At 39.6% G+C, this 20,776-nt stretch overlaps 1 protein-coding gene across 2 annotated transcripts in view; it reads right to left on the reverse strand.

Annotated features, from left to right (window-relative positions):
- SCIN (scinderin) overlaps window positions 1–20,776 on the reverse strand; it is a 73,272-nt gene that overhangs the window by 2,793 nt on the left and 49,703 nt on the right. For both annotated transcript variants that reach the window (XM_042043372.1, XM_042043373.1), the window contains exons 5-14: window positions 13,006–13,098; window positions 11,044–11,176; window positions 9,199–9,287; window positions 8,785–9,000; window positions 7,540–7,661; window positions 7,266–7,356; window positions 4,679–4,849; window positions 4,006–4,183; window positions 2,953–3,074; window positions 1,178–1,255 (exon numbers count right to left, since the gene is read on the reverse strand). In XM_042043372.1, the coding sequence (XP_041899306.1) occupies window positions 1,178–1,255; window positions 2,953–3,074; window positions 4,006–4,183; window positions 4,679–4,849; window positions 7,266–7,356; window positions 7,540–7,661; window positions 8,785–9,000; window positions 9,199–9,287; window positions 11,044–11,176; window positions 13,006–13,098 (1,293 nt within the window). The remainder of the gene's footprint in view (window positions 1–1,177; window positions 1,256–2,952; window positions 3,075–4,005; window positions 4,184–4,678; window positions 4,850–7,265; window positions 7,357–7,539; window positions 7,662–8,784; window positions 9,001–9,198; window positions 9,288–11,043; window positions 11,177–13,005; window positions 13,099–20,776) is intronic.

Here is a 20,776-nt window from a genome sequence, read left to right on the forward strand (position 1 = left end):
TACACTATGAAAAGACTGAAGAGATACAGAGCTCTCACAAACCACAACTGATGTTTTTTTTCTCCCTTGTGAGAAAGTGTAGTTATGCCCTCTATGACACTGGAAGACCAGACCTTTATTCATTCTGATGAAAGGAACTCCAGTTACCTTTTCCATAGATATCTTTTATACTTTGCCAAGGAAATTGCTCTTTACGTGCCGATAGTAGTACTGTCTCTGGTTTGAGCTTTGTGTGCACATCAACATTTTTGCTTTGTGATCTGTGCTACCCTGGGTGACTGCTAGATAGCCCACTGAAAAATCCAACACCCAGAGCCTTGATCTGCAATCCCCCACATCCCCTTTTTTTTTTTCTCTGAGGGATTCTCTTGGAAACCAGCTACATGTCCCAAGACTTCTTGAGTCAGTATGTCCCAGCTATCCATCCAGCTCTTCCCCCACCATCTCCCATCACTCCTTTCCACATGGACCATGGACATTCCTCCTTATTTCCAAAAACCTCAGCCTTTTGTTCGTTAAGGGTTAGGCTGAAGAAGACAAATAGGGCATGGGCCTTCTCCCCTTTCCCTCCAAGAGGAGAGGAGGGGCAGAGACAATGTACTGTGAAAACAGATGCATTCCCTAAATCTGCAGTGAGTTTGCCTGTCATTCAAAAAGCTCTCCACATTTTCAGTTTTCAGTGAACTGGGAAACGATAGAGATTATTTCTGTCACCCTCCATTCAGTTTCTAGTATGGAGTAATTTTTGTAAGGGTCTAGTAGGTTTCCCCTTTCTCTACTAGGACTTTTTGTAGGTGCTCCTGCTACATGGATTTAGTGGATTCTAAATACCTTTAATGCAATAACTTTTTAAAAAAACAATACATTTTTGTGATAAAGTCAAGAAAGCTATTAAGAACGCAAAACACTGCTGGGTCTTATATACTTGTGCAGCCTCCATTGGTTTAAATAAGAAGTGCCTGCCATGGCCTCACATTATGCTTGGAAATTCAATCTCATGTGTGCACACTAGCATGTCATATAGCTCAAAATGTATAGCTCCTTTTGGTATAATTTAAAGAAAATAAAACTGTTTCCATTCTGTCAAGATGATTGTTCCTCCCATCTTATGAGCTAAGTGATTAAGAATAAACTGTCCTTGTTATCACAAAAAGCAGTGCTCAAGTACACAGCTCACCTGCTCCCAAGCATCCAGCAACATGACATCATCTTCAGCCAAATCGTCCTGAGTGAATTCTCCTGGGACCTCTTCAATCTAGAAAGGATAATATGTTTAGAGGGGCTTTTTTTGTTGTTTTCAATGATTTATCAAGATATACAATTTTGCAAAGACCTAAGATATTTTTATAATGTGCAGAGGCTGATGAACCCTTCTTTTCACTCCTACAGGATCAAGCCCTAAACTGATTTGATGAATGCATTAAGGCTTCTCTGAAAGAAAACAAATCACATAATGTCATGTCCTATAAAATCAGCTCTCCGTTTCTCAGAATTGGTAAGATATCCTAAGGAGAGGCAAAGACTTACACTGTAATTGTTGACTACTGTTAATTGGGACTGAGGTCTGCCAGAAGAAGGAGACGGGAACATTTCCATAGAGCACCTTGAACCAACCAAGCTGATATCAGCTGATACATTCATGCAGTTTACATTCATTAATTAGGAAAAGAAACTGCTTTGAATTTGCAGTGGGTGAGCTCAGTGATGAAACTCACATCCAACCAAGCTTCCTGGCCACTTGACAATGGGACATTACAGTTGACTAAGCCATTGAGGATTAGTCCCCAAAGAAAAGGCAGACTGCTTGCTTCTTCCAAGGATGTACATGCAGATAAAAAGGCAGTTTATTATTATTCGGTATGAGAAGGAGAGATAATAATGTAGCTAATGATTCCAGCTCTTAAAGGATTGTCAAGGGTTTGGCTATGTGTGGTCATGTGGGAGTGCTAAAGGGACGATAAGCAGATGGTGAAAAAGACATTCCTTTTCCCCACCCTGTGTTATGGTGGCCAGAAAGTCAGAGTGGTCTGACCTGCCTCTTCTGGGACCTCTCACGGTGGTGATTCAATTACTAGAGAAATGCTACAGGAAAGAGGGGATTTCACAGAATTTGGAGGGAATTTAAAATAAAAAGTACGTCCATAGCTCCCAGCAGACTACTACAGAGAGGTTGGTTCCTATTACTGTATTTCCCAGGAGTATTTTAGAAGCTTGTTAGAATACACTTTGCTATTCTCCTAAGATTTTAAAGTCCTTATTAAAGGATCCTATTTGTTTTATCCCTCTCCAAATGACTGGGCTGTGCCTTAAGGAGACTTCCAGCTATGTCCCCTACCTAAAACTGAGCGTGTCCTTGCCAAATGGTGACACAGCATTGCCCTCCCAGAATACAGTAAGTAATTAAGCCTGAATCACAGACTTAATATCCAGTGCATAGCTCTGGGTGTTTCTGCCACGGAAGTAGGTCTTCCTAACTCCTTGAGCACAGGCCAATACCTTAAAGGCATAATTACACATCTTAAATCTCTATGGAAAATTTCAGACTGCTAGAGATTTTTGGCAAGCAGCATTTATTTTCCTTGCCACCACTGTCAAATGCATAAGGAGCAAGGCACTGAGCTGCACTTCCTCAGCAAATTGATAGCAATCTGGTGATGCTCTGCAAGAATTAAATTGCTTTTGACTGGGAAAATACCTTATCTTTTTGCATCTGCAAGCCTCTATTTCCAGGCTGGAGCAGGCTCTGCATGCAAACTTCTGCTGTATTAATTATTCTGTTCATTCATTGCATTTTGACAGTTTAAAGCACCAAATGTCCACTCTCTAGCTCTTGCCAAGCCTGGCTAACTAAGCCAGTTCCCCAAATTCATTTAATGACCACTTATTTCCAAGGCAAAATACACCAGAAACTATATAATTAAACAGAGAGGAAAGTACCCATCATATACTCACAATAAATCTGCCAGTCTTATTAGAACAACCATACAAGCGAGGGGGATGATCTTCAGCCTTTGTCAAGAGTTGTGCTGAAGTCTGGTATTTTTTTTTACCTCCAAGTGCTTTCCAGAATTCCTCTAAAATACAGAATATATAATTTATTCACCAGCTGATTTAACATTTGATGTTTTAGCTTGTTAGATAGTGTTCCAGAAATTCCCAAACAATCTCAAAGATGAATGCATTTTCTTACAGTACTTCCTGCAGTTTGTCAAAATACCGATATCAGTCGCATACCTAGTGATGCCATGAAGATTTTTTGCCCTTTTCTTTTATACCCCTGTTATACCTTTTTATAACTTCTGTATTCTTAGTGCTTTTTGCCTACATTCTTGGACTTGTTTGTCAAGCTAAGAGATTAAACATTTTAGAAGCTCCGTAGCTAGGGATCAGTGTGCCCCAGACCCAAAGGTCCTCTCCAGAACATATTCTGTAAACCAAGATAGAACCATCCAGGGGAAGGTTCCTTGGGGAGGGGGGGCTCACTTGAGCCTCTCATTGGGGAATCTTTGATAGATATGCTAATTAGTAAAACCTATAATGTTATACCTGATCTTTTGGGGATATACTCGGCGGGGTGCATCTCAATGCATATGACCAGGAAGTGTGCACTTAAGGATCCTTAAAATAAATACCAAAGTAAAATCCCTTTTCCCCTTCTAACCGTGTTTGACTCTTGATTTTAAGACCAGGAAAAGGCATCACTAGAAAGATCATAGATTTTAGAATGGCCTGGGTTGGAAGGGACTTTAAAGATCATCTAGTTCCAATGCCCCTGCCATGGGCAGGGACACCTTTCAGTACACCAGGCTGCTCAGAGCTCCATCCAACCCAGCATTAAACACTTCCAGGATGAGGCATCTACCACTTCTCTGGGCAATCTGTTCCAGTGTCTCACTACCCTGACTGTAAAGAATTTTTTCCTAACATCTAATCTAAACCTACTGTCTCCCTGCAGTGCTCTGTATTCTCAGCTGTCTATTAGCAGCCACGTGGCCTCATACGAACCTGGTTCCTGGCCTTCATTAATCTTAGCAGTTTGGCATTTGAGAACATTGGCAATGTATTGAGCTCCTTGTTCCTCTTCTTTGCTTGCTCCTTTTCCTACCCAGGTGTAGCCAGAGTTGTTTGGCAGTTTCAGAACAAAGACATCATTAGAGTTTAGTGACATTGCGTCAACATCAACCTAGATTAAAAAAGAGATTGTTTTATTCTTCAAATTTTCAAATAATGTAATTACTATTTTGCATGTTTATATAAAATGTGTAGACATGTGTTAATCTGCTATGCTTTTGGTCTTCAGTTCTTCCCTAGTTTTATACTGATACAAATTAGAGAAGAACTTAAGTCAGGGAACTGACTTGCAGGGCAAAACTTGGGACTGTTTGCAGTAGGAAAGACCATCTCATAGGGGTTGCTGACTTCTTGTCTATTCTTTGTCAACTGACTGTTCACTGTGTGTATTCTTACAGTTCCTCTGAACGATGTAGACTGGTTCCAGCCAGCTACAGCATATTCTCTTTGGTTTATTGGGTGGGTTTGTCAACTAGAGCAGTGGATTGGATTTGGAGTTCTGTGTTCCGAACAGATGTGACTCCCCAACAAGATTAGTTAGAGGAGCTCATGGCAGCTGTATCATTTCCCACTAGGAATGGCTGGTTTACTTAGCAGGTGACTTTACCTCTGCAATCCTAGTAATGGCTGCTAGGTTCCTGCGGATTTGGAAGAGTCGTGTTGGTGGAGCAGGTTTCTGACCTTCCTTCTTGGATGTCCCATCCTTGTAGACAACAAGTGGTTTGTTTTTGAACAAGCTCAGTAAATGTGCAGGCTCTTTGCCTTGACTGACTCGGATCTGTACGTATGTAGAGAAATGCAGTAAAAGAAATAAAAGGACACAAGTGGTTATTTTTGGTCTTTGCTGAATAGCTTAGGGGATCTTAGCCAACAATGCTAAGTATGTTAGCAAAAATGAGAAATAGCAAGCTGAGGAGATCTAAAAATATAGTTACAGACATATAGAGTTAGAGCATTTGTGAGATTTTTTTTGTCAATCACGCTGACACAAAGACAAGATTCAAAATTCTAACAAAATATTTAGCTGATTAAAATGGCTGCTATCTACTGTAATAAGAACGTCACTCATTTTCAAAAGAACTGTCATTTTATAGTGTTTTATAGAATTACTTAATTCTCCTGAAAAACTATCTTGGAAGTTTAAGTGCCCTGTATTTAAGCAGAAGAGAAAGTTTGTTCATTTTATTCATTACTTCTGTATGTATTTTATCTGCAAGAGGATGAAAAAGAGCAGCATAAATTTCTCATCCAGAAGATAACGTGGATGATGAAAATAAACTTCCATTACAGATGTAAAAGATGTTGTGCCATGAAGAATATGAAAAATGACTATTTTTAGGTTAATGTATGGTAAAAGTTATTTGTATGCAACCATTTAATCTTCCTTTGTAACAGTGCCACTGGCCAAGGTAGAGGGCTGCAAATCCCTGCCTTTCATTCCCAGAAAGAAAAGGAAAAAAGGGAATGAGACATGCTGTGTAGCCAGCAGACTAGGAGATGTGGAGAACCCTCAGTGAGGCCTGGGGCAGCTGAGAGCCAGGGTGCCCAGAGAGGTGGCTGCAGCTGGGCAGGAGCAGGTGCTTTTACTGATTTCACAGGCAGAGAGACTGCTACAGTTCTCTGGTAAGGATAACCTAGGATACATATACTTGTAAGGGACGAACTGCAGCAGGATTTTACAAATGGGAAAAAAACCCTCAAACCACAAAAAAAGCCTCAAAAACCCAAAACCCAAATAAACTCAAAAAACCCCAATTCCCCCAAATTGCAGTGAAACATTCCTGCAAGCCCAACTTTTTAATAGTCATTTGTACTGTTGTGCCATCTAGTGACCACACAAAACAGCACACTTAAAGCTTTCAAATAATGCTGATAGAGATGTTAGGCACAGGTAATATATTCTATTTATTTGCATAAAAATACACACATACACACATACATACATATGTGTATATATATGCACATAGGGATATGTACACATATATATTCCTAAGATCATTGCAGGCTAAAAGTACTTTTAGGTATCACATCTACTGCCGTGAAATGGATCTTCTTCAGCTTTGATAAAAACACTTTTTAAGCACTTTACTATTGCAGTTGTTAGTAGTAATAATGTTATTACTTTAAGATTAACACTGGCCTTGGGTATGAGACAGGACCACATTGTGCTGGACACTGTCCAAATATAGAACACACGTTAGGAATATTTCAAACAGTAATTATCTAAAAGTGTTCTAATCCTTAATATAATTTCAATCAGAAATCATAACTGATTAGAGGCTAAAAGTATGGGCTGCCATCTGAATTAACTGTACCTTGGTGGGTGGGGGAAGCCTTTTGCTTTTGTAAATAAGAAATGGGAATCACAGAATTATCTCCTGCTGCCTAGAAAATCTCTGCTTGTCCCTTGTCATCTTACAGTTCAAGCTTTTCTGTGAGAAGAGACCTCTCAGGTCTTCACCTACCCACCACTTCTCAGTAGAGCACACCTAGTCAAGCTAAGGACTACCTTATCTACACACACCTTTTATTTGCCAGTGTCCTGTGCCTTGCCTTGCACACCCCATTTCTGCAAGTGAGGATGTGTATCCTGCTTTCATGGAGCTGCAAGCACTATGGGATGGGAAAACCCAAGTTATGTTCCTCACTGAGGCAAGGAAAAGTCAGACCCTGTTGCACAATTCCAGCAGGCTTTCTTCTTTTGTCTGTCATGTGGCTTTCATATCTCCCAGTTTTGGCCCTCTAAAAGTCAGGTGTCTTGTCTGGGCTAAAGATCACAACTTCCTCCATAATGAAAAGGAGATGGGAGCTCCCACAGGGCTATTGACTTGTCAGAATCCTGCTTTGGAGTGAGCTGCCCTGGGACAGTCTTATCATTCAGTCTCCACTGGCCATGCATAGGGTCTATAGGTCTTGTCAGGACTGAAACCTAATTTTAAAAGAGTGGAAATCAAAGGAAAGAAAAGGCAGTTTTAGGTTCTGGCATATCTGTGTTCTTTTAGACAGCTACATCCAGGAAGGATTATTCAAGTGGGCAATCTCTGGCACCTTTAACAGGATCCCATGGTGCTTGGCTTGATACAGACCTGAGCAATTGGCATTTCCAGTGTTTAAATGCTAGCTCCTCCTTTCAATTCTCATCGAAATTTGCATATATCACATGCTCTGCTTGATTTTATCCAAAAGACACTAACCTGCACAGCCTGATCACCTAATGACCGATCCAGCTGAACAGTCAGAAATGCAGAGGCAGTCAGTTCATCTTTTGTAGCGTGGGCTCCTTGCCTGAGGAAGACAAGGAGAAAGACAATGGTTAAATTCAGCTTCAGAATAACCCAGAGTTTATGCTGTATGACAAACTCACAGTGAACAATCTTACATTTTCATGTGTTCTACTCAAAAGGACATAAAGCCAACATAAAATAATATCCACACACTGCAGGCCTGTGCAAAGGCAACCAAGCATACCATGTATAGATGATCTGCCCTCTAGGGTAAGTGTAGAGGATAATGTAACAGTCACCCCCATAGAACTGTCCATATGTCTCAGGTCCCACAGGAACTCGGCCACTGCTTTCCACACGCCAGATCTGGGGAAACAGGGAAATCATTGGAGATTTCTGAATTTCATCCTGAGACTCTTCACAAAGCACTTTACTGTCTTATCCCTTGAGTGTCCTTTCTGTTCCCAAGTGTTATTGAATAGAAATAGGGAGGATTCTTCATGAAGGAGGTAGATACACCCTGCCCCCACTGAATGAATGAATGACAAACATCAACAAGGGACTACAATATGCTTTTCTTTGTCTTGATGCTTTAGTGCCACATGATCACTTCGTAATGTTATGCTGAACTTTCTTGACACCTTAAGGTGACAATAGGACATGGCACAACATTATGATCCATCATAAAACTAATGTATCATTTTGGAGAGGCACGCTGCAGTAAGATAACACACTGTTAGGCAGATTTCTTCCTATTTCATTCACTACAGCCCAGTCCAGTCAACAATAGGCTGCTCAAGCCTATGGACCATCCCAAGTGTGAGGTCAGAAACTAGAAAATACACCAATGAGACTGTAGGTATTCATCCCTTCTTTTCTTCCAGAAGCCCAACATGCAATTTTCATTCAACAGGCCCTGTTGATACAATGCCATGCCAGCCCTGTGTAGTCCAAAGATAGTCCTGAAGTGGGAAAAAGATGGAGAGATCTAGAAAGACTGTACAGTAATCTTTCCTCTTCAAATCCAGGCTACTTGAGAGACACACTAGGGACAAAGAAGATTCCTCTAGAAACCAGATTGGATACATACATAAAGACATAGAATGGATTTCTGACTCCAAGAGCAAGTCTTCCCATTCCAGATTTCAAGCTGATATGAGCTTGAAGTTTCTTCTTTAGACTAAGGATCATATTTAAAGTATCTATTTACAAGGTATTGTGTAGAATGGGGAATATTTCTGCTGTTTGATTTCTCTTGATGACTGGTACATCTTTCATAGGCACCAAAAGAACACAACCCAGCATACAGCTGATATTCACCGACTACTTCTAAGTATCTTTTCTGATGCTACAAGTAACACTTCCACTAATGTAGCATTAATGTAAACAACAGTATAAAAATTAAAACACAGAGTAGCAGCTTATCCCATTACAAGTAGCAGAATACATTAGTTAGATAAGATACAATTTATCACAACACAAACATTACCTCTACTTTCCCTGAACCGTCATCTACCATGTTATGCTGGGCAGCCATTTGTGGAGACTCATGTAACTTGGTAGCATCAAATTCAATCTGCTCGATTTTAGCCACCCTCTCTGTGACATACACTTTGCCGAAGCCATCGCTTTGATCTTTATCCTTCCAGTCTTTGAAAAACTGTTTGAAAATTGGTGTTTCGCCTCCTTCAGGAAGGACTTGAATCTGAAATGAAGGCAGACACATCAAACAGAAGGAAAACAAAACTGGCACAGTTACTCAGAAATTTTCTAGGTTATATGTTAGTGAAATATTGCCCTTATGTCTTATAAGCCCTTAAAAATATTTTTTCTGGTGACTTAAAAAAAATGTCTTTAACAGAGCTCATGCTCTCCTGGTATCACCTCCATAAATAGATCGCACCTGTGTGTTAGCAGGATAATTCATCTGCTGTATGAATTGTTCAGCATTCTTCATGGCAGCTTTTCTCTCTTGAGGGTTAGCATCCTTGCCTGATTAAAACAGAAGGATAACAGTACGTGGGAAAGGGCAATAAGCTCACAGAACCTTCAAAAACAAGAGGTCCTGGAGCCAGGTTCTCTTTGACATTGCTCTTAACTCAGTCTTGAACAAACACAAATGCTGGACATGGCATGAGCAAGAAGATTCACATGAGGTTGAATGGCCAAAACAGTGCTTCAGTAGCTTTGAAAACAGTCAATTTAAAGGAAGAAAAAAGAAAAAAAAAGGGGAAAAAAAAGGGAGAAAAAGGGGGCATTTTGTTTTGCTTAGTGTTTCTACAAGAATAAAAACCTGTTAATAAGTTAATAATACCTGCTTGGCTCAAGGTATCCTGGGTTTTTTCTCTTCCTTTGCTGGGCAGCAATATGGTCAATAAAGCTGAACTGCCTCCACTTCTTCAGGCAGTGCAAAAGAGTAAAAGAAACTCCTGTTTTGTCTGGCTGGGTTTTGCAATTTATCCATTTCCCAATCCACTACTCCTTGTTCAGCCTTGCTCCGTGTTAGACATCTCTGGAAGTCTCTGTGGGATGACACTGTGTACCAGGTCTGTGTCCCAGCAGGCTGCAGTGACTACATTCCATAGACCTCTTGGTCTAATCAGGTGCTCTGATAAGGCATTCATTGTATCCCATTTTGAATGAGACCATTGCCGAAGTAATTCACACTTCTCACCTTTAGTGGCCTGACGATTGCCAGCAGAGATGACAACTGCAGTCTCCCGTGCAAGAGTGAGTCCAAGGGGGGTTTTTCACATATTATTTTTACTGGCAGTGGCAAAGTGAGGATGCACACAGGAGCACACAGGGCCACAACCAAAGAGCCTAAATCATATTTTATTTATTTTATGCCTGAGCCTGTTGGCTTGGTTCTTCTGGAGCTGTCATATACAGTTACAATAGGGAATCAGGGGGTCAGCTAGACCATAGGCCATCTGAGCACAATGCTCCCCAAATGTTTTCTTTTAAAGGATGGTTCCCTAACTGCAAATAAAGTTTTCAAGCAAAAGGCTTACAATGCTTCCTGGGCTGACTTGAGAGGCTTGACAAGTGCATAAATTAATTACTTGGTATTGCATGCAGTAAAACAAAACACAAATGCCACAGAATAATTAATAAGCTGCCTCGTACCAAAAAAAAAAAAAAAAAAAAAAGGAGGTACTTAGCACTGGATTTTAATGGCAGCACTACAACAATTCAGCTATAAGGTGTCAAGACCTCATTCCACAGTAGTAGTATTCTTCTTCAGGGAAACATTCAGACAAAGCAATTGCAGACTGATGATACCTCAGAGATATATTTACAAGAAAAAAAGAGACATCAAAGCATTTGCAAGCTTATGATTTTAGTTTATGCCTTGGACATGCACCTTTCAATTTCACACCTCTGTGGAGAGATCTACCCAAATGGAATGTTCAGTGTCCAGATTTTGTCCCAGAAGATAGGGATTTGATGACAATATACAGAAGTCATAGAATTATTTATATTTGCTTTGTACTTGCCACTTACATAAGCGTTTAATCTCCCAAGCTTACAGATGTCTCAAAAATAGGATCCTTAGAAAAGACTCAGTCTTGAGGCCCTTATAGAAGTGAGCAACCCTTGTTCACAGACTGCACCAGGCAAGAGCTGTGTGCAGGGCTCTGTGTCCAGCCAGTATTAAATCCTTGCTAGTGTCCCAAGGGTGTTGTGTCAACTCCTTAGGTATCTCTGTGTAGCTTCTGCATTTGCAATACAAGTGACCTCTTACCTTTCCACACAAAGATCTTCCTGGCAGTACCATTGTCCAAAATGAAGCACTCCTCAGACAAAAGCATAGCCATAGAGAAGGGGTTTTCCTCTGCTACCACGGACACTTTCATGGATCCACTTGCATCTGACACCTAAGAAAACAATAATTTCAGATTTAGATCAACTCTGGCTTTTACAGCCAAATTAATTTGTGCTCCCAAAAGTACTATAAAAATCAGTTGCCATTCCTATATAACTATATGGCTATATGAAATTTGTGTACTGCTGGAAAGTAAAGTAGGCTAAGGATTATTATTTTTTGTTTCATTTCATTTTACATCCAATAGAGGGAGATATAGTGTTAATTTTAGGAAGTTTGTTGGATCCTTGACTCACAACTTCTTAAAATAAATCTGTCTTCCACTTCCACTTCAACAGCTCAAAGTTAAAAATCTGTGTTTTCTTCAGCCCCCCCTACATGCTCGGCTGAACTGGTATAGTCCCTGCTGCCAAGCAACTCACACGGAAGCCAAAAGTACATGTACATGCTGAACAACAGCACTTGAAACTATAATAAAATAGTCCTACACTGACACTAACAGGTGAAATGCCTACATTTATAACCTACTGTTCTTTAATTGGAAACTCTAATGTAAGACCTGTTGCAGAATCTGCTTTGTAACCTCTACCACCACCATAAGTTCATGTAGACCTTCAAAACCTTTTAAAAATCACTCCTGTATAGCTGAAAAGACCAGTTGTTAGTAGAGAAAATAGATTATTGCTATTGTAATTACTTTTCTAGTAGTCCTTATTTCCTTTCATAATTAAGTATTGATTTTAAATATGCCATTATATCTTACATTTTATATTATGGAAGCACAAGGAGGAAATTACCACTGCACACAACAAATAAAAATCAGCTATTATACCTACTCTGAGGGCTCACCATAGACCCATCTCCTGCCTTTGACATTCACTGTTACCTTGCAACACATTTAAATCTAGCTAGCAGAGCTCTGTTAGCAGGACCTATGTACTTAGACTAACTTATTAGATATCCACAGAAAGTTCAGAGAGTTTTCAGGATTCAAAAATTCACTTTCCCTTCTCTAGTTATGTTTTACTACAATGGTCCTGATCATCTATGCAGGCCTTCTTCTTTTGTTTTCCATTTTTGTTCCCTTAAACCGCTGTTAGGAAGAGAAATATGCACCAGATTTTTGGTATGAAAGAAATAATTAATGTGAACTAAACACAACACATAGACAACTATGACAAAAAACGGCCTTGTAACAATGATCACCACATTCAGGCTTCTTGTAAACCCCAGGTACACCTATAGGTAGTGGAAAAATCATGTAAGAGGCACGTAGAGAGGCGGCTCTATCCTGTGGTCGGTGTGGTGCAGGAGCTGCAGAGGGAGTGACTGATCCCCTCTCACACTTCACTGCAGCTTCAAAGTCATTGTAAACAGCACCTAAAAAAGGTCACACACATGGGGATCCAGTAGCACTCCATGCTGCCAGAGTGTTGCCCCTTGTTAGCCAAATCCTCCTTGGTAAGCGATGATGGGGAAAGGAATAAAGTTATAGATATATAAAATATAATGTAACTGTCTGTCTCTTAAAACTCTGCTACGAATAACTAAACCATATATGACTATTAAAACTCTTCCTGTTAGAATTAAGAAGACAGGATGATTTTAGAGCAGTTAGTTCTTCTTTGACCTGCACTGAGTGGTTCATAGGCCATGCTTGTTTCCTGAGTAAACAGAAATGTAATCCATTTTTTTTCCCCTCAAATTACCTGGACCATCTTGATTGACATCCTTTGAGAAACTTGTCCATTGGCTGCAAATAAACTAAAATAACAGCCATTCTGTAAATGAAGCCAGAACTCCATATATGAGGAAGGAATGAATGAAATCATGACTACTGTTGAGCATACCTAACTGTAAGTACATAAATAACTAACTTACCATATATAGTTTAGCACTTCTCCTGTTTGTGATATCAGCCAGCTCATCCTCATCATCACCACATTCAGGCAGCTCTGGCTTGCTCCCTAAAACCTGTATAAGGGAATAAAATTCAAAGCAGAGAGAGTAGGTGCAGTAGCATAAATGCCTAGTGTATTATAAATGCCTAATGTAAATATTGATGTATTGTTGCTGTAATCGAATAATTGGGATCATCTTTATATATAATACAATCTAAAACCAAACTCATGGTTGACACAAACATACAGATAATTTTTAAAAACTATGTCAGATCTCCAGCAACTTTATACCTACATGATTTCTTTTCCACAAGTCAACTTGCTGGTTGTCTATACTCCACTAAATACACTTAGAGAGGTGTATGTGATCCTATTCTATGTGTGTGTTTACATGTCTGTCTTCCCTTTTTCTTCCCAGTAACTTCTAAACTGTTGACAACTACATCTTATAATTTTTGGAATGACATTACTCTTAAAATGTTTAACAATACTAAAATTAAAACCGACAGAGTGAAATATATTAGTTGACATTATGAAGTATTTCAATTAACAGTATAAAATATCAGATTATGAGTACTAATAATCTTAAAAGTTACAGATTCTTAATCTCATTTTAAGGGGAAAAATTTAGCTAGGGTCTTGAAAATAATTTATCGTGTGAGGAAAACATTTTCTTGCTCTACCACTAGAATATCAATTTTAACACTGTGGTAGTTTTACACCACGGGCAGTATTGTAACAACTATCACTACAAGAAATGTACAGAGGTTCATCAAGAATATGTTAGGTCAGGTAGTCTTTATTAAATCCTAGTTACCCTTTCTTAATGATCTTTCCTTATTGATTCATTTATGGCCAGATCCAAAGGTTACACACAGAATATTATGGATTTCTCTGAAATTATGTCCCAGAGTGAAGGCAGTAATTGATATGTCTGAGAGACTAAATATTAACATAAAGTACAGGGGCAATGCCAGCCTTCCTATGAACTTGTGCATTTTCTGTATAACATGCTATGCAATATAACATGGAGACACGTGCAAAAACATTGTAAATATTTGATAATGGGGATGCCCAACAAAGCATACAGCTGCAAAGAATATGGAAAGAAAAACAATATAGAATAAATATTTAATAGAAATCTGCCATCTGTTGCATATTCTGACCTGGTAAAGTCAGTAAAATAGTAAAATAAAATAAAATGAAAATAGCCTTTTCAAGTGTGATTTTTGCAGTTTAAGCTAAAAAATTTTATCTGTGACTCACTGAAGACAAGAAAGCAATGCCCTAAGTGTTTAAGAAAGATGTTACCCATAGCTCTTCAGTATCTAGCAGTCAGCATCTCATGAATTTACACTACATGGCTGCAGATTTGCTACCGTGTAGGCCAAGTCGGGCTCCAGCAGAGTGCCACTGTGCTGCTGAATGGCTAAAACAGTGTGCACATGTGGTTTATTGGCACCGGCTTTCTAAAAATGTTTCCCTTCCTACCTGTCTTTGTAATGCCAGGGTCACAAAATTGCCAAGTAACAGGCACACATCTTTACCTTAACAGACACTGAACAAGTCTGAGGGTTTTATAACATTTGACTTCCAGTAGCAAATAAGAGGGTAAAAGAGCCCTGTTAGTAAAACTCTCAGAAGTCTGTACTAGTTCTCTCCTTAATTAGGCATTTACAGGAAAAGAAAAAAAAACCACAAAAAAACCCCAACCAACCAAAAAAACCCCAAAACAAACAAACAAAAAACAAAAACCAAAAGAAACAAACAAACCCCACAAAAAATTTGATTTCTGACACAGTTAAAGTCAGTGTTTCCCCTTGCTGTGCATATAGAATACCTGTGGCACCACAATGATTTTGCAGCATCTTTGTAAGTCATGCAGAGTGATATAAAAAGCCTTTTTTGTTGTTGTTGTTTAACTATGAAAGTGTCATTCTGAGTATTTCTAAACAAATAGTGCCCGTTGGTGTTTGTGAAAGCATCTTGACAGAAGCAGCCTCTCTATTCACAGCAAGGTCTAGGTGCTGCAGTCTGGCAGCAATTAAAGTAAGCAGTCCCTCTAATTTAAAAACTGGGCTTTGAATTTGGGCCCAGCACAGGTTAGATTGCTGACCTGACCTGTTGTTGTCTTAAAACCAAATGCAGAAACATTTTTCTGAACTAGATAGAGAATTATTGTCAGACTCACAAAGTTTGGTCTTAGGAAATCTCAGTGCATTGGTACTATCCAGGGAGCGGGGTCAGAACCTCCTTTGCACAGGTGCAGTTAGAGGTATGAGATGATCTGCCCTGGAAAGGGTAGAGGCATTATGGTTCCAGGGAGACCCATCCACAACTCATTAAACAGCAGCTTGCACAGCAGCTTCTCCAGCCAAAGAGAGCTTCTCAAGCCCTGTGCTTCAGCACAGGCAAGCAGAAAATACAAGTGACTAATTTCTGTCATTCTTTTTCTCAGAAGAGCCCAAAAACAAATGAAGAAGGGCTTTGAGAGTGTCCCCTTCTCCTGCATTTTAAGTCGCAGTTGCTTGTAGATCCTTCTACAAGCATTGTGGTGACCCTTTTAAGAAGGACACACTGCGCTTCTCTTCCCACCAGGTAAGAAAACACAAGACTTGTGAGGAGGGCTGTGCAGCCAACACAGCTGTCAGAAAATGCCTTCAGCTGAATCCCTAGTGGTACCTGCATGTGTTGTTATCAATACCAGAAGATGATACAAGGTTAAAGTACCCAAAGCCTGTGAAGGCACCAATTGTGAAGACATGTAGCATACATATATATATATATATATATACGTATATACTCAATATATGAAGTGATATTGTATGAAATATATATAGTCAGTACACATCTGTATTGCTAGGAACAATTTATGCAGTTTCCAACATGCATTTGTTTCCAGTTTGTCTTATAGACTGGAGGAAGAGACAGATCATGGAAGGAAAAATTCTGCGCTTAAACACGAAGCACAAAAAAATGCTGAAAAAATGTTGAGTCCTTTCCCAAAGAAATGCCTTCTGGTGAAGTTGTCTTTTCTCCTCCTAAGGCAGATTCCCATGCTATGTCTCCACATGTCTATGTCTGCATGTTACAACCATAAATAGTTTTATCAATAAGATTACAACAGTATTTAAACAACAGCTAACTGCTATGCTGGAACTGGGTTGTATCATTACCTAAGCACATGCTGGCTGAGCTCCGGGACACCTCCCTTTCTACAGATAATTCTCATGTGATGGATCAAAAAGAAGACAAGTCACACCAGCTGAGACTGCAGTCAAAGGCTCCCAAAGCTTTGCAGCAAGGTACCCCAATAAAATGATTTATACCAACAGACCATTTGAAGGACACTGGGTCTTCTGATACTTCACCTACATACACTCCTGGTTTCACACAAATCTTGTGGTAGCTATATACACAGGACTTAGCTCATATCATCCTCTCTGTACAGTCAGGCAGCTCCTCTGGGTCTTGACACTGTTTGGCCCAGTGTACTGACAGCCTTAGGCTGGCTCTCCTTTTTGCTCTGAGGTGTGAGACCCTGACTTACAAACATGCCCAGGACTCAGACCCACAAATCCACCTTAGACACCTGGAAACAGCAATGCCCTCCTGGGGACACAAGACAACCTAGCCACCCTTTTCCCTAGATGTCCAATCATATCAGCAATCTTCAGCCTTACATCTCATAAATACACAGGTGCATACACAGGCCTTGAAACCACTTTTTAAATCATCATCATTATTATTATGTTTATCATATTATCATTATTCACTACTACAGTAACAATAATATAAAGAGTAATTAGGGGCCCTGAAAGCACATCCATGCCCCATCTTCTTCATTCTTTGGGCTTAGCATTGTTTTAGCAAAAGTATTCATTAACTCCATACCTTCAGATCTTGTCTGAACGTGTATAACAAGAAGTCAGCCTGCATTAATCTTAATATTTTGGGGTTTTTAAGCTCTGTGACACTTTTGTGTTGACACTCTTAGGTTAGTACAAGAATACCATTATGCAAACCAACAAAATATCTCTTCCTCTACAATTGCTCAAGTTCACTCTTGTAGTAAGTGCAACGTAGCTTATCCTGCCTGCAAAACCTGTTTCATATTTGCATGTGCACAAGCTCTTCTCTGTGAATATCTGCACCCCCTCAGAGAAGTGCAAAATACTGAGCCAATGTTTTTACTCAGAGGTGAAACTCCACCCTTAAAAAAGAATAGAAGAAATCACAGACAAAATGTTTTTAATCTAAAAGAATGTGTCAAGGTAAATAATTTAAAATAAAGTAACTAGAAGAAATTTGGCAAATATTTTCATCATAACTGGAGAAGCCAGCTCTGCATCATAAAATAGTTGATATTGATTTAATGGGAGCAAGAGGTTTAAGGAGTTCAGTGAGGCTGAAAATCCACCTCGGAAAATAATACCTGAAGAACATGTCAAGTGAAGGTTAATTAAGAGAGAAAACCGGTTTTATACAGTTTAACTTGTGTACACTAGCATTGTGTTTGATTTTCTTCTTCATGTACACAGTTTGGGTTAGGTTTCTGGGTCTGAAACTGAACTGTTTGTTGTGGCTGTGATCCTGAATGTCAGATCTCAATACCACTCGAATTCCCATCTTTATATGCTAAGAGCAATAGAAAGAAAAACAAGACATTTACATAGCTCAAAGCTGTCTAAATGACCTGACAGTTTATTTATTACTTAATACTTTTGGAAAAAAGTCAGGGTAGTTAGTTCATCATTTACTTTCTTGTATGGTTTGACATAAGCAAGTATATACTGGTCCACAACTTCAAGGCACACATGTAGGCTGTGAGAAAGAATGAAGCCACTATGAAAGTCTGAACAGATGCAGTATGAGCTCATTGGTAGATAAAGGCTTAGACTTTTGTTAGCCTTCAAAGCAGAGAAGAATATTACACGGAACATCTCTGAAATAAGTATTCTCTCAAGTATGTACTTGAGCAGCCAATAAAAGGAAAAAAATCCATCAGAGAGAGGAAGGGATAAACAAGATGCAAGCTAGTAACCACCTGGCTGACCCTGGGTACCAGTGCAGAGGATCATCAGGCAAAGGTGGCTTTAGGGCTTTGGTGCTAAAGTAGCTGGCCACAGCTTAACTTCTAATTGTTTTGGGTTACTGGTTCCTCTGCCAGAGCACAACCACTGCTGATGAGATTCTGTGCCAGACAAAAATGACTTTTGACATTGGTCAGATTATGAATAACCAAATATGCTTATTTTAACTGGTTATTGTAGCCTGGAATGCTTCTCATCAATTTGAACAAACATTCATTGTCTTACAAAAAATTACACTCCCAATGGGAAAAACTTCTCCTTTCACTGAACTGCTCACAGTGTTTCTGCCTGAAATTGCCTCTCACTAGCAATTCCAGGAACAACAGACCTCATCACATGCTCACCTTGAGCAGACGACCTCCCACCCTCCTGAGCACAGATTGAAAATAAGATGGAAACAGCCATAATGCACTGAGAAGTGGGCAAAAGGATGGTTTATGGCAACAAATAGTTCTGGAATGCTGTTAATTTCTGGGTGTTTACCATGTAATTTCTCAAAAGGACTTTCTGGAATTAAGGTCTAAATCTGATCTGTATGAATTCAGATTGCTATAAAACAGCAAAACACATCAGCTGCTCATGGCACTTTTGATGCATAAATTATGGCCTACACTTTTAGCCAGTTTCTGTTGTCTCAGGAATTTCAAATGAAAAGCATAATTTTTTCAAAGCTCTGTGCTTAACTACCTAAAAATAGGCCATTAGGCTTTGGCAGCTTTTAATAAAATATTTCAACTTTGCATATCTGTCTGGGATAATTTGAATATAAAGCCTTTACTCACATGATAACAACATTCTAACATTATTTGTCTGTTCTGTGAAACTGGCCATGGATAACATGCTCACAAAAAGGTGTCTAGATCAGTCTTAAGAGTACAAATTTGATTTTTTTCATAGTTTTGCTCTGAGGTGAAACAGGCTGCTTTCTGTCATGCTGGGACTGCACAGCTGGCAATATCTAAGCCAGTTATTTACTCTGAGACTGGGTGTGCATGAAATGAGGAAATCCCCTATCTATATTATCTTCAACTATCTGGCTTTTAGGATGCCTCCAAGATGAACAGCGATTCCGTGCTAAAGAAGCCAGGAGGGTGGATGGCAGTAACCATGCAAATGCAGCAGTCTTTTTCTAACCATTACTGCTGCTGAATGAACATGGGAGAACTGAGCTGTTCGTCACCTGCCTACCTGCAGCATAATTAAAAATGAACTAATCAATCACCTCCACATCTTTTTTGCATATGTACTAATCCTTCCTACCTAAATGTTTAATCTCACTCCTTTGTTAACATCATCCTCTGATACCAGGAGTAGTATTAAATATGGGACCCAAATCCTGCAGAAACTTGCACATGTACTTGAGATGCCCATTTTTTCTGCTTTATTGGAACATAAATTTAGGCACACACTGAAGCCTTTGCAGCTTTGAAGATCTCTGTTTGGAGGCCTTGTGGATAAAATATCTTATGTGCTGCATGACAGTGCATGCTTATGTGTTGGATAATAATGAAATAAATCAGTAACTAATGCTGACAGGGAGCCACAGACATAAAGAATATTTATCTGATAAAATCCACAACACTCTCAGCTTTTCATTCCTTAAGTGCCTCCAGTTTTGCAGCTGGTCCCAAGGCTGTGGCAGGCTGGACCATGCCAATATGGGAGTAAAAAGAGGAGTATGGCAAACCATGAAACGAGCTGGAGGCAGCAGCCCACGATTGGCAGCCAGAGACCCTGCTAGAAAATCAGTGTTCCCAGGGGATGCACAGCAGTTAAGAAGAGCAGCAGGCAGCCATGATACACAGCAGCATCAGGGTGAGCAGAGGAGCTGCAGCAAGGTGTTTCAGCACTTAATCCATGAGACAGGAAGGTAGAAGAAGCTACTTGAAGGCATTGGAATACTTTTGCAGGGCAACTCTGACTATTCACAAGCTCAGCATTTCCAGTCCCATACAGCAAATGGACCAGGTATGCCAGGGGATCCACTGTGATATGACATCAAACTATTCAGTCCAAGACAAAGCACAGATTGAACTCTAAGAAACCAATTCAGAGAGTATTTTGATGGATTTTCTCTAATGACTCCTGCTGATGCTTGAAATAAACTAAATATTTATCTGGACAGAAAGAGGGAGCAAGAATGTTCATTTCACCTGGTTGTCTAGGAGATATATCCTTCTTAGCTCTTTGAAAATAATTCCTCCTGCTAGTTTAGGTGCCCTTTACAAACAGATTTATGTCTTTAAGTTCCTACATGTCCCAAAATTTTGTGTAAAGGAGCCAAAATGTTCACCTATGATTTACAGCTCTTTGGAGTTAGAAGCTGCAGCACTCAATACTGCAGTATTAAAATCCATCTTAACTTACCTACCTTTTATTTTTAAAGATAAAGCCAGATAATATCAGTCATAGGCAGTTGTGTAAGCAGAAGACATGGCCCCAGCAACCTGCTCTGCAGTACCTTCAATAATTATATTTACATATTTCTTCAGCATCACACACTCAATGGTGGTGAAAATACTGAACTGATCCCACAACACATGGGATGCTTTTTTCCATACAGCTGTGCTTCACTCTTGCCCAAATGTGAGAGGACTTTTATTCCAGTTTTACATGGTCTGGACATGGTACAGCAATCTGTGCACATGTGGAGTTCTT

Source organism: Corvus kubaryi, unplaced genomic scaffold, assembly GCF_017639235.1.
Source record: "Corvus kubaryi isolate FWS band 111438036 unplaced genomic scaffold, C.kubaryi_AGA036_p1.0 37398, whole genome shotgun sequence".
NCBI lineage: Eukaryota > Metazoa > Chordata > Aves > Passeriformes > Corvidae > Corvus > Corvus kubaryi.